This window comes from Centrocercus urophasianus, unplaced genomic scaffold, assembly GCF_019232065.1.
Source record: "Centrocercus urophasianus isolate 14NV4802_14NV808 unplaced genomic scaffold, USGS_Curo_1.0 seq_14, whole genome shotgun sequence".
NCBI classification, from domain to species: Eukaryota; Metazoa; Chordata; class Aves; order Galliformes; family Phasianidae; genus Centrocercus; species Centrocercus urophasianus.
The window spans coordinates 36,866,951-36,892,376 of NW_024884586.1; the positions used below are offsets into that span (position 1 = coordinate 36,866,951).

General features: G+C 37.5%; 2 protein-coding genes across 13 annotated transcripts in view; one reads left to right on the forward strand and one right to left on the reverse strand.

The window, feature by feature from the left end:
- The window catches only part of EFCAB11 (EF-hand calcium binding domain 11), a 97,851-nt gene extending 86,330 nt beyond the window's left edge, over positions 1–11,521 (reverse strand). For 4 of the 9 annotated variants that reach the window (XM_042814179.1, XM_042814180.1, XM_042814177.1 and 1 more), the window contains exons 1-5: positions 11,233–11,374; positions 10,272–10,367; positions 6,585–6,630; positions 4,270–4,371; positions 2,404–2,494 (exon numbers count right to left, since the gene is read on the reverse strand). In XM_042814179.1, coding sequence (XP_042670113.1) covers positions 2,404–2,494; positions 4,270–4,371; positions 6,585–6,630; positions 10,272–10,367; positions 11,233–11,328 — 431 coding nt within the window. In that variant the 5' untranslated portion in view covers positions 11,329–11,374. Of the gene's footprint in view, positions 1–2,403; positions 2,495–4,269; positions 4,372–6,584; positions 6,631–10,271; positions 10,368–11,232 lie in introns of all 9 variants that reach the window. The other 5 variants (XM_042814184.1, XM_042814183.1, XM_042814185.1 and 2 more) reach the window with 3 other exon arrangements.
- Positions 11,360–25,426, forward strand: part of TDP1 (tyrosyl-DNA phosphodiesterase 1) — a 34,912-nt gene continuing 20,845 nt past the window's right edge. For 2 of the 4 annotated variants that reach the window (XM_042814169.1, XM_042814172.1), the window contains exons 1-12: positions 11,360–11,437; positions 12,007–12,554; positions 14,065–14,108; positions 14,804–14,859; positions 15,643–15,739; positions 16,752–16,786; positions 17,607–17,699; positions 18,450–18,620; positions 19,449–19,527; positions 20,916–21,101; positions 21,285–21,333; positions 23,057–23,123. In XM_042814169.1, coding sequence (XP_042670103.1) covers positions 12,011–12,554; positions 14,065–14,108; positions 14,804–14,859; positions 15,643–15,739; positions 16,752–16,786; positions 17,607–17,699; positions 18,450–18,620; positions 19,449–19,527; positions 20,916–21,101; positions 21,285–21,333; positions 23,057–23,123 — 1,421 coding nt within the window. In that variant the 5' untranslated portion in view covers positions 11,360–11,437; positions 12,007–12,010. Of the gene's footprint in view, positions 11,474–12,006; positions 12,555–14,064; positions 14,109–14,803; positions 14,860–15,642; positions 15,740–16,751; positions 16,787–17,606; positions 17,700–18,449; positions 18,621–19,448; positions 19,528–20,915; positions 21,102–21,284; positions 21,334–23,056; positions 23,124–25,426 lie in introns of all 4 variants that reach the window. The other 2 variants (XM_042814170.1, XM_042814171.1) reach the window with 2 other exon arrangements.

Genomic DNA, 25,426 nt, shown 5'->3' on the forward strand with positions numbered 1-25,426 from the left:
TTAAGACGCAGGGCAGAGGCTAACACTGGAGGACCATGACTACAAACAACTCACCAAGAGTCAGAGAAATGCAGTCAGAGGACTGTACAAATCCAGCACTATGGATAAAGAGAGCAAAGAACAAGTATCTAAAACATAATATGTGCCACATGTAATAAATTTGAATACAACATGGGTTTGCAGACAAATGAAGAGAAGGGAAATGCATAAAGTACGTCAGTAGATGTGTTGAAATGACTGGATGATAAGAGCAAGAGAAAAGAATCCATCCACATGAATTCCAAACTCCTCAAGACAGGATAATGGCAATTCACCCAACCCTGCCCACCTGGAACCTGTCACAACAGGACATGAGAGGGGTAGTGAAAGACTTGGAATAACACCAGAAAGGAGTAGACATTACGAAGGGTGTGTGATGTATTTAACTTTATTATTGAGACTTCTCTTTAATACAGTATTCTGTATTTTATTTTTATGTAAGCTTTAGATTTGTATTAGTAATTTTTCTTTGACTAGACTGCTAAGATTTCAATTTATTAACAACAGAATTTGGCTTTATGTATCTGGTCTCCTTTTAGCCATAACAAGATTTCAAATTAACGGTTAAACAGGTAAGATAGGAAAACAATCCATTATTCTTTAGCTCTTTATTATATTATATAAAGAAGTTTTAAGACTGCTTTAGTATTCATGAATGTACATGAATGATAAATACAAGCATTTCATTTTCAAGCCTTACACTCGTTAAAATCAGTATAAGATGTATGGATTTCTCATTATGAGCATTTTGGATATCTATAAATCAAATTTACTTGACCTGAACAACTTCAGTGGGGTGGTTCTTCTTTAGTACCAAGTGTTACTGATGTTCTCCCCTCCCTGAGTCTTGCACAGCTAAAATACCCCTGCTTTCATTTTTATGAAAAAGTGTATGTTGAGAATCACACCCTAGGAGAAATTAATTCCCTGCTCTGTATGGTAAGGGGAGAAGTTAAGTACTACACATCTTTAACTTCTTTCCCGTTTCCTTTAAACCCTTATGACACAGACTTAATTTATAAAGTTTCATTTCATTTAAAGTATGGGAAAATAATGCATGGAACCTTCCATCAGTAGCTAACGTGCCTTGTAGACAGCTTGCCCATTAAAGTGAAAGTTTTATAAATAAACAGCTACATTCAAAGCTATATTGCAATATGAAGCTATGTCTGAATTTATTTGACAATTCTTCACATAAGAGAAATAAAGAAAAGAATATATTAAACACGACAGCATTAACAATAACTACATTTAAATTTCTTATATAAAGAGCCTTAATATTCAAGAAAGTTTCTAATCACTTCACAGAAATATTGGTTATTAGGGCCTTCATAAAAGTAGGCACTCAAGTCTATTCATTTCTTGGCAGTGTACCAAAAAGTGATAGCAGAAACACTTGGTTTTCAAGAAAATATACCTCATCCCTTAGAGATTATTTCCACTTAATCTATTGCATGCTTATAAAGTTCAGGCTTGAACTGCCTACAATCTCATTCCTTATTATATGATGCAATATGACTTTGTTTTTGTTATTAATGAGTAATATGAAGATACTTGTTTATATGTGCCCTACCAAATGAAGTAAATCATTCAGCCCTCGCAAAGTGATGAATTTCCAAGCACTGCAGTTGACTATAGAGGTTGTTAATGTTTTTTTCAAATAAAGGGTAACATTCATCATGCAAATACATACTTGAAAACTACACACAAAGTAACAGATATGCATGAGTAAGTTTAAAAAAAAAAAAAAGGTACCTAATGCCATGCCTCCAAAATTGAAGGACCTCTTTCAATGGCTGAGCTACTTCCAAACAAGTCATTCATTTCACAAAAAAAAAAAGAAAGTTTTATTGTTTGGAACACACTGTTTTCCAAAATAGGTTTGAAGTAATATTTACTTACAGCTGCTAAACGAAATTGATTTTTTTTTTCAAATGATCCATAAATCACTCTCAAAATTTGATCCTCTCACTCCGCAGGCAAATTTCACCTTATGAAAGATCTCACTAGTGCACTAATTTTAATTCTAAAGCTTACGAATAAAGATTTTGTGATTACAGGAGGAATATTTAAGAGTAAGTAATAACAGGCTTCCTGAGAAACAGTTCAGTCAACAGTTTACTTTCTGTATTTAATATTATTGTATTATATGTATTTTATGTATTTTTCTACTATGTGTTGCTCATATTATTTACATGCATATTGTTTATCTATATTGCATTCATTATTAAAGGCATTAACACAACAACATGCTGAAGCTCATATCTTCAATTGTACAATAGAATATAATCACTTCAATTAACCGAAATATACAAGGAAAAGACTGCTATCCAGACTGAATAAGGATTTCTCTACTAGTCTTACCTGAAGGCTTCAATTATGATTCTTTCAGATAATTTTGGAAGAACAGAATTGAAGGTTTTCTTAAAGTCTTCAAAAGTCAAGAATCCTCTATCTTTTAAATCACAATTAGACAAGAGAAAAAGAACACAGGTTTATAAAACTTACTCATACAATTATGTTTGTATAGGGCTATTCAATTCACAGTTCTGAGATGATTAAACACTAAGTTATTTTATCTGCAAAATATTTTAGAATGGCTATGGTTATATGGAGTGAGCATATATATATCCTGACAGTTCCTCTGCACCTCTGTGACCTCTATTTAATAGTCTAACATCCACAACTGTCTCATTTAAATTTTTTCATTTTAAAAGTAGGCATTTTAAATTGAAAATTTCAGACTTGCGAGATTTTGAAAACATATATTCTAAAATATGTGAAATTACATTCCAAATCTGTCATCTTCATTGACACCTTAGCCACTATAAGCATTATATATCAGAAAAACTTTCTTCCATAAAAAAAACTTTGTTTAATACTATTGAAGATCCTGAAACATACCAGTGTGATATCAATTGATCACTTAGGCTATGAATTCACTTCCAGAGCCAGCGAGAAAAATAAAGCATTTCAAGCCAGGCTATCACAGATGGCGGGCAGCAAATAGCAAGACAAACAAAAGCTCAGTGCTTGAAACAGTTAAGTCCTTTGAAATAACTCACTAAAAATAACACTTCAAAAGCTACTTTTAGTTCAGAGCAAAAAGCTGCAGTGGATGCTTATCTGATCATCCCAACATCTGATCTACCATATGTTTCACTTTCACTCATTTCAAGGGCCATAGTCCTATCTCAGGGCAGGAAGAAATCAGAAAAGATTGTCTTAATGTCTATGTAAAGACAGGTTCTTGATGAATTTTTCCAGCAGAGTGGTGGGAGATAGTCCTTGTTTTACTCTTTGTTTTCTAGCAAGAAAGAATCACTACATCTACTTCACAAAAAGTAGATGAGAAAATTCACATTACTTTGGTTTCCATTCCTTCATCTACTATGAAGATGTAAAAGAAATATCTACAGCCACCAAAGACAGAAATCTCTAAAATATGTGGCATAAATAAGTGCGTGGAGACACATGACTAGAAGTAACTGAAAATGATGAAGTCACTGGAGTTGGAATGGACCTTTAAAGGCCATCTAGTCCAACTCCCCTGCAATAAACAGGGACACCACAGACAGATCATGTTGTCAGGGCCTGATCCAGCCTTACCTTAAAAGTCTCCAGGGACAGGGCATCTGAGGCAGTGAGAGTTAACAGGTAGGGTGAATAGCTTAGAGATTTGCCTTGTAGGAGCTCATACTACAACTAGAGCTTCCAAATAGAATGTTGCAGTCTATTACCTTCGACTTACTTATAATAATATCATTGCTGTCTTTATTACTTCGTTAATGTTTTACTTCATGTGACAGCATTCGTGACTGTATAATCAATGAATGTACAGAAGTTATAATTATGAAATATACCAGAGAGTTTGGCTAAGCAGTTATTATACCAAAAGAGAATAGAGAGCTTACCGTATCCTGGGCTCGCTATGAAACTCCAGCAGAGTAGATCTCCAGAAGAGATCCTTCCCCACTGGTGGTCAGATCTTAGATGGGTCGAGGAGAGGTGCAACCAGGCTCCACCCCTTCCAGCAGCACAGCTGAACTGCCCTCACCTGTGCTCCCATGGCTGACTCATGGCTCACCTCAGGCGATCAATCAGAGGTTCAGGCCATGATTCAGCAGTTCCCATACACACAACATTTTAATCTCTTATTTCCTTCAGGTGTTCTGCTTTACCTTATTGTTTAAGAATTAACACTCAAAATATTTAGGAGAAGAAACTTACCTTGCATGTCAAAAGCTGTGAATATTTCTCTTGTTTCATCACTGCACAGTTGTGCAGATTTCTTTGCACTCATGAGATTTAAAAACTTTTCAAATAATATACCTAGAAAAATTGGAAGTTCAGATAAATCTTCCTGAAAAAAGAACTGTTTTATTTTCCTCCTTAAAAACTTGTATGACTGTCTAATAATTAGGAATCATTTGTATTATATATAAAGTGCAAAAAAAAAAACCAAACAAAAAAGGAAAAAAAAGGTCTTCAAAGTTTGCTCATACAAACATTTCACTATCTTTTAAATTTTCTCATGTATTTTCTATACTTGAAAATAATGCATCAGTTTATTTCTATTTTTCCTTCTAAGTTATCTGTTATCTCATCTTCCTTTGCATTGGAATGAAATGTGGACATTTCTAAGTCAATAGAACTTTCATGCCAAGGATAAAGATCCATAGATGCTGCATAAACAATGTATCTGGCATAATTCCCAGCAGGGACAGAACTCTCAAATAATCAGATACAGATTCCTATGAGATTCACAATAAAATTAAGCTTAAATATGAATTGGTGATTAATCCAATGAATTTACCTTATTTATCTTATCTTTTTAATGAATAGAAAAATGAAATGAAATAAAATCCACATCTCGTTTGCAAGTCCTGTTTTAACTGAGCATTTATTATAAAATCAAATAAAACCATAATATTAAGAAACAAAAATACACCCCCACAACCTTAGGCCTTCTCATGAAACATGCAAAATTTCTGACAGAAAAATTTCAGCCGACACGTTTTATTTTGGCAAAGAGAGCACATATCAATTCAGAAAGCATGAGAAAGACTGTTAAAAATACGCCTCATGCTCCTTTTTAACAGCTGAGTTTTCTTAAAAAGGTGGCAGTATCTGGTGTGAATGTTTGTCAAATAACGTAACAAAAGCTCTGCACTTCTCTTTCTTTTGATTCATTCACATTCTATTCTTCCTGCAGTGATTCAAAGGGACAGCTCCTTCAGCTCCACCTGCTGTCTCAATTCAAATCTTAAACTCCAAGCTTACAGATTTCTGGTGTTTCTTTCCTCACTTCTTGAAAAATCATACATTAAGAACTATTATAGTCTCAATTTCCAGAATTACAAAGACATGTTGATTTCAAGTGCTAGGCTCTTTATGTCCACAATTTATTTAATAACAGAGGTTGCCAAAACATACTGAACTTGTCCGCATGAACAGCTTTCCATTCAATTGGATAAACAGGAAAATGAAACCATAAAAAGCAATATAGGATTTCCATCTATTTATTTTTCTCTCTTTCAGGGTATTTCAGAGGAACGTATGAGCCCAGAAAATTATAGTATACATTCTTCATTTTATGGAATGACTCCTACAATAGAGAGCCGCCTCTTCATTGATCGTGAGAGTTGGCAATCTATGAGCTACTGAATGGGTTGCAAAAGTATCTCAACACAAAAAGGTCACCTTAAAAAAAAATACACAAAGCATCTAGATATTGACAGATCCATAGTCTACCTCCATATATTCGTTCACTAATTTTCACACAGACTTTATCTTAGGAGGGAGGGGGGAAGCAAAATCTTCTGAAGGGCAGGGCTTAATGAATATAGGCTTTGACATCACAGTTAGAATAAACAGCCTTTACAATACCCTTCAAATGCACTGATACAAGTGGGATTATATGGCAAATGAGAAAGGGGAACTTAATGACAAAAACACCCAAATTTTTGACATTTTTATTTTTCACATGAATCAGTTCTCTACTACAATTCACCGCACAGCCCCAGAAACAGTGGTACTGGCAACACTGATAAGGTCGAGGACAAGAGGAAAAACAAAACAAAAACAAGTAGAAGTAGGTAAGTGGGTGTTGCTACAGACAGATATATTTATTGAACCGTGCTGTAAGACTCGTGTATTTGCCCAAATGAACAGTGAAATGGTATCAAAAGAAAAAACATTTTTAATGAAAATCTTTCTCAACACTTATCAGCTTGAACACCAACATTTTCTAATTACTTTTCTCTATCACTGATCTGTATAATATTAAGAAATGCTACTCTGAGAAGCAAGAAAAAGTTCAAACGTGAATTCCAAGCTAAATTTATCATAAAAGCACTAGAAATATGCCAAAACTCAATAAAATCCTATAATCCTCTTTAATAGTTATGATCAGCTCATTTATCATTAATCTGCATCAAGTTTCTCAAAACTCTTTAGAGATCAGGCTTCAGATTTTATTTATTTATAAGTTAATGAATGAAAAAGGAGTAGAGATCATTGATTGATTGATGTTTGCATATTACCTGAATTTTCTGGTCTCACAGAAGACATTATTGAATCCACCTCCACCTGGAACAGAGGAGACACAACAGCGGTTTTCTACAGAAGTGCTCAATCTGAACTCTGTATGAGGTCCAAATATCAATGTTATGTCAATAATGTGTCTTCACTAAATACTGATCTCATAATAGTACATATTATACTACAGTACCCTAACCTGTGCTATTTAAGCAAGAAAAGATTTGATTTTAATTTTAGAGAAACACGCTCTTCCTCGGTAAGTAAACTAAAAGCACACATGAACCTAACAAAATCCTCATCAAGATCCTAACCTTAAACAAAATATAATTTAACAGGCATGGTTAAGTTTATGCAGACCAGAGTTCAACTACACAAAAAGGATGTAATGTGCAAAATAAATTTCTGGAGAGTCAGCCTCCAACATTTTTTTTCCTTTAAACAAGGAAATAATTTTCTGATTCAGCATTCAGATTGAAGTATTTCTTAAAAACTATTTTTGATCAAATTCATTTGGTAAATCAGACTAAAGCAGTAAATGGAAAAAAAAAAACAACCCAAAACTTTGCATCATTCAGCTTGAAAACTTATCCTGAAGCCAATTCATTCCTCTTTCATTTTTCTTATTATATAAATCCTTTAGTGTCTTTCAGTAGGATCTTATCTCACTACTTTTCTGATAGAAAGAAAGGAATGACAGATGTCGATTAGCATGTTACCAAAATTCAGATTAGTGTGTTGCCAAGATTCACTAACAGCACAAAGTCAAAAAGCCAAATGACCTGATAAATACGAGGATACTGACTTTCTAGAATAGTATTTGGAGCTGACAAAGTGGTTACTGGCAAAGGTCTTTGAAAAATTTAAGGAAAGAAAAGGGTGTGTATATCTAAAAAAAAAATATATATATATAATGAGTGGTCTCTTTTGGGCTGTATTTGTATTGCTTTTTAGCATGACTGAGTGTTCATGAATGCACCCTCTTCCATCTAGGCTATTAGAATACAAGACTGCACATACTGGCAACACTGAAACATTTCACACAGGAAGAGATAAGGTGCTGGCAGCTTTTACTGCAATCTGAGTACAGCCTATTCTGGAGAACAGACGTGCCAAACATGCTGTGACCAGTTAACCTAAGTCTACATGTCCCATTTGGCCTGCAAAGCTTTTTTCAGACTGAGTTGGGCAAATAGATGAGAGAGTTCTTTTTAGAATGCTTTAATAAGATGTGCCAAAGAGCAGCTGGAATTTGTAAGCAGCTCTGAGCTCAGACTGCTCTTCCATACTCCAGATGCTAAGGTGCCCTGCTGTTGGCATCTTGATCAGCAGCAAATGCTGAGCCACAGGTGTCCTGATGTGAAGGGATGGAGTTAGGTCAGGGAAGGGACTGGATGCCTCTTGGCCGCTGAACACCTAGGCAAAGTGGAGAATGCTCCTGTTTAGACCTAAGTGTAACATGTAGTACCAGGAATGAAACTTCAGCTGAGAAAACAAAATGTTCTCATGACTATTATTCCTGCAGTACCTTTTCATTTGAAAGTGTCTGACCGTGCATTTAACTAGCTGAATGAGTGTTGAAATATGACAGTGCTTTAGATCAGTTGAAATATTCTAGGGAATACATTTTCATATATTCATAGCTACCTGTCTCAGAAGGTCTAATTTTGAGAGCAAAAAGTTTGGAATCTCTTTGAATAAACACACAATAACAATGTGTAAATAAGAGTTCTGTTAAACTTCAACAAATTATTTAGAAAAAAAGTAAGTAGGAATGAGATTCGATTTTTTAGGGTCTACTTCCTTCAGTAGAGTTCATTGGTGACATCTTGTGGGGAAAGTCAGCATAACTTTTAATTTATGGAATAAATGAAAACACGACCAAAAATAGACAGCAACAAATTACTGAAAGAGCAGTCAACCAATTGATTACAGTTGATGATGCTAGATAATTGCCACTCCTACTGAAATAAAAATTAGGTTAGCATGCTGGGTAGTTGAGTAAAAGGTTTTGCCATAACTTAAGTAACATACATCCACTGTTACCAGTTTCTTGTAAAGCTGTTAGAAGTACTCTAAGTGTCATTATTTTTAGTGACTCCAAAAAAATACAAGGATTTTTATAGTAATCCTTTATTTCAATACTTTTGACAACATGGAAAAATGCACAATAATACACTCAAGAGCTGGATACCAAACAATTTTTAGGTCCACACCTTCTACGTTTAGTCCCTATCTGGCGTACCAAAAGCATTATGTTTTTTGAAACTATATAAAAGCAACCAAAAACACACTAAAACATTGAAGAGATCACTTACAATGCCTAGCCACTAAGAAAAAGCAAAAGGGATGGCTGTGCCATAAGACATAGTTAATGTATGTTAGAGAGAGCCATGAAGAGAAGTATCTGCCTACACAGGGCTTTTAGTATTTCATCTTAGTAAGTGATTGCTGTGTAAAGGGCAGCAGCTGCTAGAATTGTGACCACTTAAGGAAACAGCAAAATCATCAGAGGACAGAGTAACTCCTGGAACAAATGTTTTCAATTAATTTTAATGCAGCTGCACAGATAGAATAATCTATGGCCAGGTGTTCACAGCACTGTCTAGAGACACAACAGGTGTAACATGGCTCCCTTCCAGGAAGAAAGGACTAAACCTACATCTCCCTTCTTCCTAGGAGTCCTCCTTTTCTACTCTCTTCCCAAAAAGGAACCAACAGTGACTTATGCACAGAAACTGCTCTTGTTTGAATGCCTTAATTGTGCTTTCAGAACACCTACTGGGAAAAAAAAAAAAAAAAAAACAAACCAAAACAAAAAACCCCACAACATTCAGGGAATGTAAAAAAAGAACAGCAAGTTTTTAAACAGGAAGACAGCTAAGGGGAAACTGAGAATTTGCAGATCAAGTCAGCAATTAAGACTCACTTTAGTAACCTACATTATTTTTAGATCTGACTCTAGTTCATGAGGGAAACATTTGTTCATAACTGAAATGTAACAGATTACTCCTTTCAAAGTTAAATAAAATATTTATATGATTTTTACATTATTTGATCATATACAAGAAGTTGTCTATGATTGTCTTAGGCTATTTTCTGAAAATTCGTATGAAAGAAAAAAGTATAAAATTATTCACCAAGTGGTCCCTGGGGAAGAAGAATGCTCAAACTGCAGAAGAAAGGTGAATCATAATTTCTGTACTAGATTTACAGTATAACGTATCGCTCCAGTTTGTGCTGTCACACTATGAGAAAAATCTCACAGACATTTTGAATTTTGTGTGTATTCTTTATGTTGCTTTTGAGATGACTTACCTTACTAGAATAGGAATGTAATTTCTGAAATTGCATAAAGCTTTAGAATTCATTGAATTCATTAGAATATTGATCAATAACAAGTCCAATATATCGCTTTTTTCATATGTCACACACAGATATGAAACACAACGCATACTTCTGCTCATCAGGGTGTACAGAATAACTTCTCAGCAAGAAAAGTTTGATCACATTCTTTTGAAATAATCTCCCTAGATAAAAAAAATACTTCAAAAATCTGTAGGTGTTTATGTTCACCAGTTCTAGACCAATCTACCCCAGTTAGCACAGATCATTTAGTAAATAGCATTCTTAACAGCAAGGCATCTATATAAGCTGGATATTCAGAATTTAAGAGAAGAAAAAACACATACCTCTGAGAGCTTATAACCAAACAACATTACTACAGCAACTTCAAAGTCCTCTCTGTTCAAATAGCCTTTGTTACCTTCATCACACATTTCAAAAACCTGCAGAAACAAAGCGATCTGCATTAAAAACAACAAATATGATGCAGGTTTTTTTACTTAAAATAACTGCTATGGGAAAAACAAAACAAGTACTTAGTGAGTGAACTAAATGATTAAAAAATATACATACTGAAGCTTAGTCCCACCTCTGTAATAACTGCATTCCACTACCATTAAGGTAGCTGAGGGACGAAGAGTAGTCCGTTTTGGTCTTTTTTATTATTTAAAATATATTTTTCTTCTTCTAAAAGGTTCCCCCCACCCCCGCCCAAACTTAGGAGATACAATACAGATTTCTAGAATCAAACCACACGGAGTTTGCTCCTTCTAGATGGCCTCAAAACTGTAGTAAAGCACAAAGAGACAGAAACGAGTGCAAGCGCCACAGACAGCTTTCTAGCTGCACTTGCTTGTTTTATCACGGGACGATAACAGGTACTTAGTTGTTTAACTGCAGCCACAGCCTGTAACAGAGAGGCACGACAGCTCCACGCTGTGGCATTTCGCTCTGCTAGACGGAGCACACTTTGATGCCGCCCGTCCTCTAACTTATTTTACACCTGTTTCCCTCCCACACCCCCCTTGAAGCTGCCATGCAGTTACCTCATTAGCAGGGCGCTTCCGCTGCGGTAATTAACACCGAGCTGAAAGAATCATTATGTAAATATCGCACCTGCCCTGAGTTAACACGGCGTCCGACGCCAGCATTTCACATGAACTCAGTGAGGTAACGCGCGGCAGCTTCACCAATTACCAGAGGCACACGGGAGCTGCCCGAGCTCCTTGGAGGGGCGGGAAGGGCTCTGCTCCGCACGCCACGTTTCCCAGGGACACCGCCGCACCCCGCAGCAGCCCCGTCACGCACCCTGGCGCAGCGCTCCCGCAGCGAACCCATGGCGGCGGCTGCCCGGCAACGGCGCCGCTGTGCGGGGCGGAGCAAAGGCGGCACCGCCTCCCTCATCTCCTCCTCCTGAACTTGGTCCCCGGCCCGAGCGCCTGGGGAAGGTGCCGTCCTTCCGGAACGGGAAGAGGCGGGCGCAGGCTGGCGCGAAGAGGTGCTGGGGTGAGCGGTGAGCGGTGGGCTTGTGGAGTCTTGGTGCGGGCCGGTAATGTCGCTATGGCTGCTGCCGTGAGGGGTGGGACTGGCGGCTGGAGTCCCACCGCGGCGGTCCGGGAGGCACCTCGCGCCCCTTCAGCTGGCCGCGGTTCCCGCGCGCTGCTGCTGCTGCTGCTGCTGGCCCCGCCCGGCCGCGGTTCTGCCCGCCTCGGGGGCGGTGTTAAGGCGGGCGGTGGTGGTGTGGCGGGTGTGCTCCGAGTTCTCATTCTCAGTAGCAGTGTGGGCTGCGCCTCTGAGCGCTGGGTTCAGCGCGAGAAGTGCCGTGTGATGCAAATCCTGCTGAGTGCTTTGCTGCACGTGTCCTTGCTCGAGCTGGTTTCTCACGTGCAGGTTTCCCTGTGCAGCTGCTTCCTACTTGGTAGCCGCTTCTGTTGCCCGCGTTTCTTTGTTCCGTGGGAGCAGCTTTGTTGTTATTGCATATTGTTTTGTATGTGAGGACCGTGTCAGATCTGGGGGTTGGAGGTCATTATAAGAGGCAAGCGGAGGCTGGGAAGGGAAACAGTGTGGTCTCTTCGTTTGTAGCAACATGCTTCAGGAAGGCGCCCACGGGCGGTGGACTGTGTCTAGCAGTGAGGACAGCACTGAAGAGAATTCTGACAGCGAAAAGCCCTCGACGTCCTCGCTGCCGTGTGCCCCGCGCAGTGAAGCGAGCGCGCCGCAGTACCCCTGCTCTGAGGCCAGGAGGGCCGCTCACAAGAGGAAGGCTTCTCCGCTGAAGTTCGTTGACATACGTCTCCCTGCGCATACACCTCCTGCAGAAAAGCAGAGGCCTGGCCAGGAGGGCTTGGGATGGTGCCTTTCTAGTAGCGATGAAGAGCCTGAAGACCAGGTGAAGCATGCCAGCAAGGAAACACCGAAAGAGGAAAAGTGCGATGCACCCAGAGAGCAACCTCGGAGTCATTGCAAAGATGAACATTCAAAGGATGTGAAAGCGGAGGACTATAATGAAGCACCTGGTGAACCCCAAGATACCTGGGATTTGCTGAGTGGAGGGAACCCCTTTGGGTTTTTTCTCACCAAAGTTAGGGGAATTGAGCAGAGCTATAATTCTGGAGCTCTGCACATAAAAGGTGAGGAAGTGGCTCTTGCAGAAGTGGACTTTTGGATGGGAGGGTCTTGTGTGCAAGTGGACACTTAATTTTTGGTTTATGGGTTTTTTTAACGCAAAGATTCCTTGGTTTAAATGAGGCTTCGTACTCCAGGTATGAACATCGTAGGAACTGGTTCTGTTACCTCTTGTTTGTGCTTATCTTTATGCTGCCAAGTGGTTTGGACCCAGTAAGTCACTGTTACTTGATGTAGTACACGGTACTGCCTTGTGAGTTTCTGTGGCTTGAGCTCACAGTCACACGTCAGTGCAACTGAAAGTGAGCGTAAGTCAGAGGTGGAGTAGGATATGGTGTATGACACTGGTGGTTTGGGAATGCCAGGTGACTGAAATTAATTTTACTTTATATAAGGGTAGAAAGCAGTGTGCATCTGTAGCCATCTCTACGTTCAGAGAAGCCTCTTGCATTGCAAGCCCTCAAGCCCAAAAGCAATCATTAACAGGTGATTTGTGCACAGATAGTAAAATGAAGTAGGAAACTTCTGTAGTTCCTTGTGTGGATCCTCAATCTGTTTTTGTCACGCAACTCACCCGGTAACTAACTGTTCCTCAATCTTGTGTGCCCCCTACAGCAAAGGCTGTAGGCAGCCTGGTGTCTGAGGCCTTGGTTGCATTACTCCTGTACAGTTTTACCTACCTTGTGAACTCTCTGGCTTCTGGGCAGTCTTTCCATAAGAGTAATTATCTTGTTACGCGGTTGCTTGAGCTGGTACAGAGGCTATTCCTTTGTTTTAACTTGCAGAACAGTTCCTATAGAGAAGTTCTAGTAAAGACACAGTATCTCATAACCTATTTGTCAGATATATTTTGTAGTTGCAGCTGTGCTTTCAGTTCATGAGGTTTTAAATCCTCAGTGTGATTAGTGTTCTGTGTTCCCATTAATAAAATAGACTAAGGATACACGTATCCTGCAGTCGTCCTGCAGCCTTCCCCACGTAGTTAAGTTTCTGGTCTGTGTATCTCTGAGTGACAGATAGTCAAAGCGGTGGGTAGTTGTATTCTTCCTTTCTCTTTCCCTGAAAAGGAGGAGAGAGAAAAAAAAAAAAAAAAGCAAGGAGCTCTAGGACTGCTGTCAGTACTAGCACAAATGACCTGCAGCAGGTAACTCTTTAAGTATTAACTATGCTCTTTCTGTTTCTAAGTTGCCTCAGTTCTTCAAGACCCTCTATGGGGAGAAAATAGCTTGTCCCTTTCTTTACTTGGTCTTGGTCTTTCTACTAGTAAGTTTTTGAACTTGGTGCTCTGCTTTGAAAGGGGTGATGCTGTTTAAAACCGTAAGACAATAAGCATAGAGTCATAGAATCCTTAGCATTTCATAGCAGAACCAGGGACTTGAATGTTCTACTCAGTAAACTTGTCAATGTCTGTTACACTCAGTCTGTGAATCTAGCACTTGTAGTAATCATGCTGTTCAAGGCAAAAAAGGTTCACTTAGCTTTCTATACTCAATTGTGTCTTAATGTTTTTAATAGATATTTTGTCTCCTCTTTTTGGGACCCTTGTATCTTCTGCTCAGGTGAGTTTTGTATTTGCCAAATTGCCATTGCTTGCTTATTTCCCCTATCCTCAAACCTGTATGTGATAATCCATTTTTTTGCCATGTAGCTGATTTCAGCAGGGAACTTCATTAAAGTACTGAGGGAGCCCTGAGTGCTTTCAACAGCACGTTGATTTATTGAAAAGTAAAAATGATCCTATGTTCTGCTTAGAAGTCAAGCAAATGTGAAACTACTTTCTCTCTTGCGCTCTGGAAATGCGCAAACGAAAAATGCATCTTCATGTAATTGAATGATAAAACAATGTGTTTTGCAATCTAAGCATGAGATTTTTGTTACTGAATGGAAGCTTTTGCTTTTGTTCTTGGTGTAAACATGTGGCAGAGGGCACACTGCATTCAGCTTTTACATTATGTGCATACAATTTTTTTTTGTCTACATTCTAAACTTTATGAACGCTACTACGTGCTTTGGAGTAACTTAAATTTATTCTTGAATGAAGAGATGTGAAAGAAAGCATTTGAAATTGAAAAATGAACCCTCTGTTAAAACATGCTGATTGCAGTTTTGTAGTGTCATTGTGTGATGGAGCATCATTATGCGTTTGTATAATGTAAGTGATAATGAACGCGTAGAAAGTATTTTTTTTCCCATACTCGATCGTTCTGACAAACTGCTACTTTTTAATGAGCTTATTTTCCTTCTTATGTACAAGTTTAACTACTGTATAGACGTGGCATGGCTCGTAAGACAGTATCCACAGGAATACAGGTATGTTTACTTGTACAAAAATGAAATAATACAATTTCCAAATCACTCTGTTCATGTAAATTCATCTTATAATTGAATGATAAACCAGTGTTTCTTGTTTGTGTGCGTATAGGCGTATTCCACACTTATTGCACTATATTTCTCTACTAATTTATTGTCTTTTTATGAGTCAGTGTAAGGTGCTGACAGTTCAGTATGGCTGGTTTTGGTTTTTTTTTTTTATTAGGTAATGTTTAAGTCACCCCATTGCAGGCCAAGACAACAGTAGGTGAACTGTGAAAACAGAATGAAAATTTTTGTTGAAGAGCATGAGAGAAGTGTGTGAAAGAGATTGGAGTGATATTTAATGGGTAGAGTTGCTGTATATTGTTGTGGAAGCAGCTCTTATTTCCTTTAAATGACATTCTGACAATGGCAATTTATCACAGATAAATTAAGTATACTTATGATACTGAATTTTCTTTTCTATTTTGCATTTTACTGAAAATTCAGTAGAGCAGATTATGTGAAACTGCTGCTGGAGTAGACCTAGCCTTCTCCTTCACATCTTCTCTGTGAAGTAACACTGTCTTATAGATCCAGACTCTGTGTTTTTTTCCTATTTTCTGTCTTTCTGTTGAAGAAACCATTAAGACGTAGTTAATGTAGTTAGTATAGTCTTTAGTGCCATCTTTCTAATAGGCCATTGGATTTAGGGACCAGAAGTCGTAGCTCCATCAAAGACTGTTTCAGATTGATTACTAATTCAGTTGATGCTTTCATAATAATCTCGTTTTATTTCAGGAAGAAGCCATTGCTGATAGTTCATGGTGAAAAGAGAGAGTCCAAAGCTGAACTGCTTGCACAAGCACGCCCTTTTGAGAACATTAGCTTCTGTCAGGTAACTGACATTTGTGTTATCCTTTGGTTGAAATTAAGCCATTTATTTTATTCAATCTTCTTGCAAGAGGAGAAACACCTTGTATGGAAAGTTGAGAATTTATTATTTTGCTTTAAGGAATATACTTGCTAGAACCATAGGAACATGTAAACTATGGTCTAAAAGGTGTGTAATTGCACACCTGCCACCCACAAGAAGTTTGCACAGAATTGCTGCCTTCAAAAAATGTCTTGGTTTACAGAAGAGGTGCCTGCTGTCTCCACTGACACATTGCACTGTAATTCCCAGTATTGCTGAGAAGGAAATACTGTTTGTCGAAGGCACAGAACTTAATGTTTGCGTCACTGTGATCTTAAGTTTAATCTAAGAATTATTTTTAGTCCAGATAGGTCATAAAGAAGAAGATATTATTACACATAGCCTCCATCATAAAGTTGTTGGCTTCAGCCTGAGTGAGTGATATGGTTATAGCAGCTTGCTGGGAGAGCTACACAGTTGGTAATGGGGATATCTTCTTTGAAAACATATTGATCTTCCTTTTTTTTCTCAGATGGTCTGGGAAATATGAGCTTACTGGAAATTGCAGTATTAATGCCATACTTAGTGAGTTCTCAAGGCTAAGTTTTCTGAGCTGCTGTGTGCTGTACTAACTGGGTGTTAATGCTAAATAGTAGACTAGCAACTAATTTTTTGATGAGATTAAGATTTCAAATATGCTACCAGCAAACCTGGTTTTACATGCAAAGCGTCTTTTTCACAAGCACAGCAGGAATTGAATGTGATGCCCCTTACAATAGATTTGCTAGTTTAGTTCCTAGCAAGTGATAGGGACAAATTTCAAAGGTGTTGAGAGGAAAAATAATGTATTTTGTGATCTGTCCACTAGAGAGCAGTGAAATGAAACAAAATGAAGGTGAAGGACCCTTCCCTCTTCAATAATAATGTTACATACTAGAAGTACACAATAGGAATTTTTAACTAATTTGTAGTGATCAACTCTTTCATTTTATAGGCCAAGCTGGATATTGCGTTTGGAACTCACCATACGTAAGTAACATTTATGAGGCAGAAATCTCCCTTTTAAAGATGACACAGTTACTGGTATTTAATGTCTGAAAGTATTTAGAGGACAGGAAAATTACTGGATGTGAAGACATAATTTTGAAGGAATGCCTAATGTGTATTGATGAAATTTGAAAATAATCTCTACCTTGTTTTGTATGTGTCTATTTCAGTGTGCAAATTGTTTTAAAGCTGTAAAACTGACTTTTATTGGAAAATTACTATTTTATTTTCTGTTTATAAATGATGAGATTTCTCTCCTTTGAGGAAACAAATGAAGTGTCAATTATGCAACTAGAGTCAATGAACTGTAGGTACTAGCTGTTAATAACTCATCCCTTAATACCAACACTATAGTGCAGGCTTTATCAGTCATTAGCAGATTAGTCAGAACACTGGTTTACAACTCTGTTTTTGGAGTTAATGTAAGCAGTCTGGAAACAATTACTGATAAATATATTTCTTTTTAGTCTTTTCAAAGCAGAACTTGGGTTTGATATTGTGGGAGTGTCATGAAGGGAATGTTGTAGATAGCAAGTAACTGCTAAGAACAGATTAGATCTTATGTTCTTTATAGAGATCTTTGGTTTCAGGACAATGTAGTATTTATTTATCAATTAATCATTTTGTAGAACTTTTTTTTTAATATGTGAGAGGATATCTTGTATCTGCAAAGGAGTGAGTGTATTTAAAAGAGCATAGCAAATAAAGTGTTCTGCAAGAGTTCCTGGTTGCTTCTGGAGGTTCGTCGCAAGATGGTGAGCTGTGCTCTCGAATAAATCGTATTATATATCCTATTTTTAAGGAAAATGATGTTGTTATTATATGAAGAAGGTTTTCGAGTTGTGATACATACATCCAATCTTATTGCTGAAGACTGGCACCAGAAAACTCAGGGGTAAGCAACAAGGCTTTAGTAGGTCTTTTGTTTCTCTGCTATTAAATAGTGAGTCTGTATGGCTTGTTCTGTATTAGTCTGTTTTCTTGTTTGTGCTAGATACACAACTTTTCCTCTCTTTAAACACTAATTTCAACAAATAGGTTGAAATCAGACTTTACGTAAGTAAAAGCTTAGTCACCTGGTTTTCACTGTTTTCTATGTGAATTAAATTGAGCACATATATTGTTTTCTAAGACAACCCGTGTGTCAAAATGTTTGAGAAAATACCGTTTGGGCCTCTTCTTTACTGGAAAATAAACATTTAGACCATATTAACATCAGCTGAACCGATAAAATGATAGATAAATGATAATCCCTGTGTGTGTGAAGGTCTGTTACGTTGTAGGCAAAGTCTCCTCCCCCATGGAGTTCAGGGTGCGGGGAGGTGAAGGCTGTGGTTCTTATAGTCACTGGAGCATTTCTGATGATTTTAGAGGAGTACCTTTATGCCTGAGCCTGGCCTTTTCCACAGCAGTGAAACCTATAAGCATCTGCATGGATAAATGTGTTTAAATTGGTTGACTTCAAGTGAAATAACTGGTGTTGTGGTACTGGGTGAAAACTGGGTGAATCTGAAAAGTTGCTTCAGAGTTAGTAGCATCGCAGTAAATATGTCAAGTATTATTTTTAGGACCTTCACATCTACTTTAATCACTTAAACCTTTTGATAACATGTGGTGTCCTTGTTTTTGTGGCTTTGTTTTTTAGAATATGGCTAAGCCCTTTATATCCAAGGCTACCTCAGGGATCATCTGATTCTGCTGGTGAATCTGAAACTAATTTTAAATCTGACTTAATAAGTTACTTGATGGCTTACAATTCTCCTGTGCTCAAGGAATGGATAGATCTGATTCGAGAGCATGATTTATCAGAGACAAGGTATAGCCTATGCTTGTAATAACTTGCATGCTTCCCCCCCGAGCTTATGGAATCTGCTGTTAAGAGCTGTTAGACAATTGATCAGTTCTGTAAGATTGCTCTGTTTCACACTTAAGTATTCTAATGTGAGTCTAACTTCAGGCAGTTTTATCTGGGACTGACAGACTTCCTGATATGTTCATTCTGAAAACTAAAGAGCATGAAGTGGTCCAAAGCAGATTTACTCCCATAAAGTTTGAGTTCTACTTAAATAGTTTAATTTCTGTGTTTTGTGTAGAACACATCTAGGCTTTTTTTTTAAGTTTGAAGTTTTGAATTGTTGTATGTAGGTAAATTATCACTTCAGTATGCATGCATATTGTTTTTGTCATTCTTATTTGTAATAGTGAGTTCCATTTGAATCTCTTACACAAACATGTTGAATTGATCAACTTCTAGTTTTAAAAGCATATGTTTTAAAGAAATGAAAAAAACTGAATCAGTAACTTGACAGAGATCTCCTTGAGTGATAGAGATGCAAAGTTTCTTTTAAGTCAGTCTGATGTTTGCTTCATAAAATTACTGGTAGAAGAGTCTGAGTTGTTATAATTTCTCTTTTATAAGGAATATCTATGCAAAAGATATTATAATGAGGATTATATTAAGAATAGGTGTTTCCCTTTATACAGAGCACTGCATGCAGATATTTTTCTGATGCTAATATAAGGCATGGCTTTCTGCTAAGAAGTGCACTACCTTTGAATTCCTGCTCGTAAAGTAGCTTTTCCCATTGATTTGATTTCCACTGTTGGCTGGTAAAGCTACAGATATTTTTTTTTCTTTCTATAGAGTGTATCTGCTTGGTTCTACTCCTGGACGATATCAAGGTATTGATAAAGAGAAGTGGGGTCATCTTAGGCTCAGAAAGGTACTGGAATGTTTTTTATCAATACCATTTTAACTGTAAATGTACTTTGAGAGCATTCATTAGTTCCTCCTAATTTTGCAGCTACACAACGATATTTTAATACGTTGATTTTAAGTTAGCAAAAGCATGAGCTTACAACAGTGTAGATCTTGCACATCATATTCCTCAGCCCCATTACCCAGGTCAGCTTGCAATCCAAAGTGTCATTTGCTTGTGTGAAGATTCACCATCATTCAGATGGCTTCCTATATTGCTATTTAAAAAATTGGACACCAGTCTTCTGTGAGTAGAAGTCCAATATCCGCACAAGTTTTCTTGCCAGTAAGATAAGGAGTGAAAACAAAACAAAAGTTGTAAAGGAAAAAGTGTTCTTATGGCATTGTTTCTGTGGTTTAAAAAGACTAATAACAATGTAGGTATATCTGGTAACACTACACTGACTAAGGCCCTTTAGTCATAAGCCTCTTCCATAGAGGAGGGGAAAAAGGTTTCTACTACATGTACGTTCATATGTGCTTATATCCATCTGTTTTTAATGTGATATTTAAATTCCATTCACAGCTTAACAACAACTTAAAACTGGTTAGTTTTCTTTTCAATTGTTCTGTTTTCCTCCCATTGTGGCGTGGGCGTTAGAGTATGAATAGAACTTTAAGATCAGCTATCACCAAATATGAAAAGACTTGTAATTACAACTTCTGAAACTCTTGTTTCACAGTTATAGGAAGAGATCCTAGCATTCTTTTTACTGGTAACTTAAAGGTTGGCTTTAATGCTTTTGGATAAAATTTTGATGTTTCATCTTCTCCTAAAAGAACAGTATGTTTATTTGGAGGTCGTAGAATGGCTTAGGTTGGAAGAGACCTCACAGATCATCAGGTTCCAACTCCCTGCCACAGGTAGGGTTGCCAGCTACTAGATCAGATTACCTATGGGGCCTCATCCAACCTGGCCTTAAACACTTCCAGGGACGAGACATCCGCAACCTCTCTGGGCAACCTGTTCCAGCACCTCACCACTAAATCAGTTAAAAACAAAAAACAACAGCAACAAAAACGAACAAACAACTCCTTCCCCCTAACATTTAATTAAATCTCCCTTTCTCTAATTTAAGACCATGCCCTCTTGTTCTGTCGCAATCTACTCATGTTAAAAGTTGATTTCCCTCAAGTTTATAAACTCCCTTTAAACACTGGAAGGCCACAATTAGGTCTCTCCACAGCCTTTCTCTTTTTCCAGCCTGGAAAGCCCAAGAACCTAATGGGTCTGACTTAATTGCCAGGTTGTTGTCAGAAATGACTATGGAGGATATTGGAAACAATATCAAACCCTTACTTAAGGTTTTCTTTGTTTGTTGAATGTCTTAATGTTTTACTTTTCCTCAATAGCTTTTGAAAGAGCATACTTCATCAATACCAGCACAGGAATCTTGGCCTGTTGTAGGACAGTTCTCAAGCATTGGTTCCCTGGGAGCAGATGGGTCCAAATGGCTGTGCTCAGAATTCCAGGAGAGCCTGGTGGCTGCAGGCAGTGGTGTGTCAGCTCTTCTTAAATGTGATGTTCCAATTCATTTGGTATGTCTTTTAGGTACTAGCTTTAAACTCCAGTGTGATTTTATTTTTGAAAAAAATAAAGCTTTTAATGGTTATATTGATAACAAGTTTTCTTTAAGGTGATTTTTTGTTGTTGTTGTTTGAAAATTAATCTCATGTACATTTAAAGCTACGTTATTAAAGACAACTTTTTTCTCCATGAAGGTTTATCCTACTGTGAACAATGTGAGGCAAAGTCTGGAAGGCTATCCTGGTAAGCAGATGTGCAAAAGGAAATCCATTTTATTAGCTTTTTGTGGTAACAATGTCTTGCAAAGTCATTTCAGTGATTGCTGTTGAATGAACCTTAAGTTGCCAACTTGCTGACAACTTGGCTGAATAGGTGGCAGCAGAATTCTTCTATTTGTATTAATGGGATTCTGACTCCAGTGCTATTATGGTTGAATTAAAAAAAGTGTTCTGGGTATTGGTGTACATGTAACATGTAAATCTGTGTAATCACATTTATGTATAATCATATAAGAAAATGCAGCTCTTGTCCAGTGTTTTAATTGCAGTCATACTTTGATTTTGGCAGAATGTTCAGGTTTTGTGAGTTTGTACTTATTCCAAGTTTATCTCCTGTTGTCTTCGCAGTGTCACTGTGTACATCAGTTATAACAGTGTTTTTTACTGCTCATGAGCCATTTTTTTTGGTAATGCAGCGTGCAGTTGGTCTGTTCAGTCTTCCTATGTTTATCTTCATTAAATCATTGCATTTGTGTAGAAAGCATGGCCTCAGTCAACCTGAAAGAGATACTGTAATGTTCTGTTTGATGCAGTAAAGGGAGCTGTCTAATGTCATTGCCGATGATTAGCCTTCAAAAGGTCATGGCAATTGGAAGACTCCTGAAGACTGAAAGGAAGGAATTCTTTCTTGCCTTCAGGAAGAGTAAGCATAAGGAGGGGAGGATCTGGGGAATCTCCCAGTCAGCCTTCAATTGATCCCTAGGAAGGTGATGCAGTAAGCAATCCTGGAATCCATGTCCAAATATGTGGATAAGAAAATAGGGAGTTGTCAGCAAGGATTTTTTTATTTTAAATGAAAAATTGGACTTAGCCAAGCTTATGTCCTTCCGTGATGAGATTGACAAGCTTGATGAATGAGAGGAGTGCACTGGATCTAGATCTGAGTCGTTTCTAGATGAAGTATCTTTGTGAAGGTTTTCAACATCATCATATATATAACATTCTTACAGATAAACTCATGAAATTCACACTAGATAAATGGGCTGGAAACTACCTGAACTGCCAGGCTTAAAATATTGTGATCAGTGGCATGAAGGCCTGCTGGAGATCCAGTGGTTGTGCCAAGAACTGATACTGGTGTCAGATGTTCAGTAACTTCTTACCAGGATAATGGGGTGAAGTGCACTCTCAGTAAGCTTGCAAGTGATAGAAAATCAGAGGAGTGGTTGATGCAACGGCTGACTGGTGCTGCCACTCAGAGGGGCCTTAAATACTGGCTGGAGAAATTGCAACATGTGCTAGCCTAAGACAAGGTACAAGACATGCAATTTTACCTAAAGAGTTCTTGCTTTTTAGAATGTTTGTTGGTTTTTTTTTTTCTTAATGCTGCTTGTTTTGTTCCCTCTGGTTTGTGTGAGTAGTGACTGCAATTTGTTAATTTTTAAAAAGCAGTGTCAAAACAAAAAATTACCCACATATTTATTTTAATGGGACTTAATTCTAGAGGCTCCATACTAGTTCTCTTTTTTTCTAGTGTATATTTGCTATTTAGTCTTTGGGGACTTGTTCCATTGTAAAAATACTTTAAATTCTTCTCTGTATATTCAGCTATATTCTACTGTATATTTCTGGAGCATTTAAGTTTTCAAAAAATGAGTAATGGGGACAGTAGGGATAATGTTTGTGAGTCCCTTGCTTTCAGAATGTCTCTCAAAAAGCAAATGCTGTATCTTTTTTTTCTTCTTAAGCTGGTGGTTCCCTTCCATACAGCATACAGACAGCACAGAAACAGCTGTGGTTACATTCCTATTTTCAGTAAGTGAAACTTCTTTGATTTTTCTTAGGCAATGTGTTTAAACTTATGCTCTTGTAGTACTTGTGTGTTAAAAGCAAACGTGGTGAGAAGTTGAGGTAGCATTAAACTCCTTAAGATAAAAGCTTTTATTTCCTTATCTGTTTTTATCTCCAAAGTATAGTCAAAAGGTGCTTTTTTTTTTTAATTCCAAACTGTAAAAATTACATGCAGTACTGTTGCTGATGGGAGACACTGCCAGATTTTGCATTCCGTAAGCCTCTATTAATACTTTCCTTCTCTGAATTGGATTCATGTTACTTTTTTAAAATTCAGCTGAATTTCACTTTTCTACTCGTGCTTCAGTCTTCTCAGAAGTTCAGCTGAGACACAGCAGGGTTGGGAAGGCTTTGTTTGTTTCAAGTGTTGCAGTTCTGCAAAATTCACAGCTAGTTATGGTAATACAGTCTTTTGTTAAAGGTGCCTGACATTTTCCATTAAAAGCTTCTATTTTCACTTACTACTAATTTTTGCCATATTCTAAACATCTGAAAAATTCAATGCCAGATGTTTCCCTCAGGCTGAATTTTTTAAAAAATGTGGCGTTGTTGTTTTTGAGAACAATAGGGAAAAGTTGTTTTGCACAAACCAAAAAATAAAAATAAAGATCTGGTAACCTCTTACAAGACCACAGCTTTCCGTTCCTTTCACCAGAAACTGTGACTGTTCCAAGTGGAAGCTGCTCTGTTAAGATACTTTACCCACACTCATGTACAGTCAGGGTTGGTAAAGATGCATATTGAGAAGGTTGAGAATACAATTGCTAGTTGCCCAGAGCATCTCCTGTTCTGGAGCAAGCATGATTGCTGCTGTGAGTCTTGCTGGCCAATGTCCAGCGTTAATTTGTGTCTTCTGTGATAAGCACATACTTCGTGAGAATCTTACTGGAAAAAAATATATATTTTCAATAAGTCTCTTATGTAATGAATGATCTCATTAACAAGTTATGTTTTATTTCTGCTCAGTGAGAGCACTGCTCATTGACCATATTCATATCCTGCTCTGACAACGAAAAGGCTGTATCAAAACCATCTGGTTGTGGATGACAAGTGACCTTGCATAATCTGCTCTTCAGTGACAGTTTAAGTGTATATTCTTATCCTGTAATAATACAAGACACTGCCCCTTGAGGAGAGCCTGCATGGAAGTTGTTAACATATCCTGTGTTTCTTATCTATGGTAGTCTGGGAGAGACAGACAATGGTTGGTCCTGTTTCAGTAGTATTAAATACAAGATGAGCTTGATATAGTAACAGGACTTCCAGAAGCAAAGAGAATAGAGGAATTTGTCTAGCTTGTTGGAAAATAATACAAAACTCTTAAGAAATGAGAGGGCCTGCCAGGGTTAAAAGAGGAGAAATATTTTATGCTTAAAGAAAGGGAGAAGGGGTATCTCCTTTTCAGAAGGAGAGAGGGATTTACAGAGTAGGAAAATGGTGGTCTATATTCTCACCTAAAAAGGCAGAAACTCTTTCCCAGATATGTGAATCTTGTCCTGTCTGCAGGCTTTTTCTAACTCTACTGGTAGTTGAGTGTATCTAACCTGGAGTGCAGCTCTGAATTGTGATTTCTTGGAAGTAATTTCTCAAAAGAACGAGAACCCAACGTAGTACTGATTTCATTTTTCTTACAATAGCAAGCAAATAGCAACATCTAGCAAACGAATGCTAGACTTCTTTGTTAAATTAGCTATTGTGTAAGTGGTATATATATATATATTTTTTTCTGTGGTAGAGCCACTTTTTTTCCTTTCAATATTATCCATTGAAAAGGAAAGAAATATAATCATCAGTGATTTGTTAATTGTTACTTTTTTGAAGCAGTTGATCAGTCTTAACAGTGCATAAACCATTGTATTTTTAATGCTTATTCTAATATTGACATTTTTTAATGTTTATACAGTTTGCTTGTCAAGTCTTTATTTTCAAGACTTTGAAACTGCTCAGGGGGGCCTGCAGTGTTATTATTGTGGGGATTAATGCTATGAGTTCTCATAACTGTAGTTAAGCCATCTTGTCAGTATCTTAAGGTAGAAAGTCAGTTAAGATGTATTAGTGATAAGGAGCTCTTGTCATAGAAATGTAAAAGAATTTTAAAAAGCTAGCACATCTTACTGCTCAAGTAGTTGATTTTGATACGTAACTCCTTTTCATCACTCCACACTTGGGCCTTTGGTTTACGTGATTCTGTGACCCATCTGTCACTAGGATAACTGATGTAAGCTGTGGTTTTGCTCCATAAAATTTCTCAAAGCTAGTTTCATTTA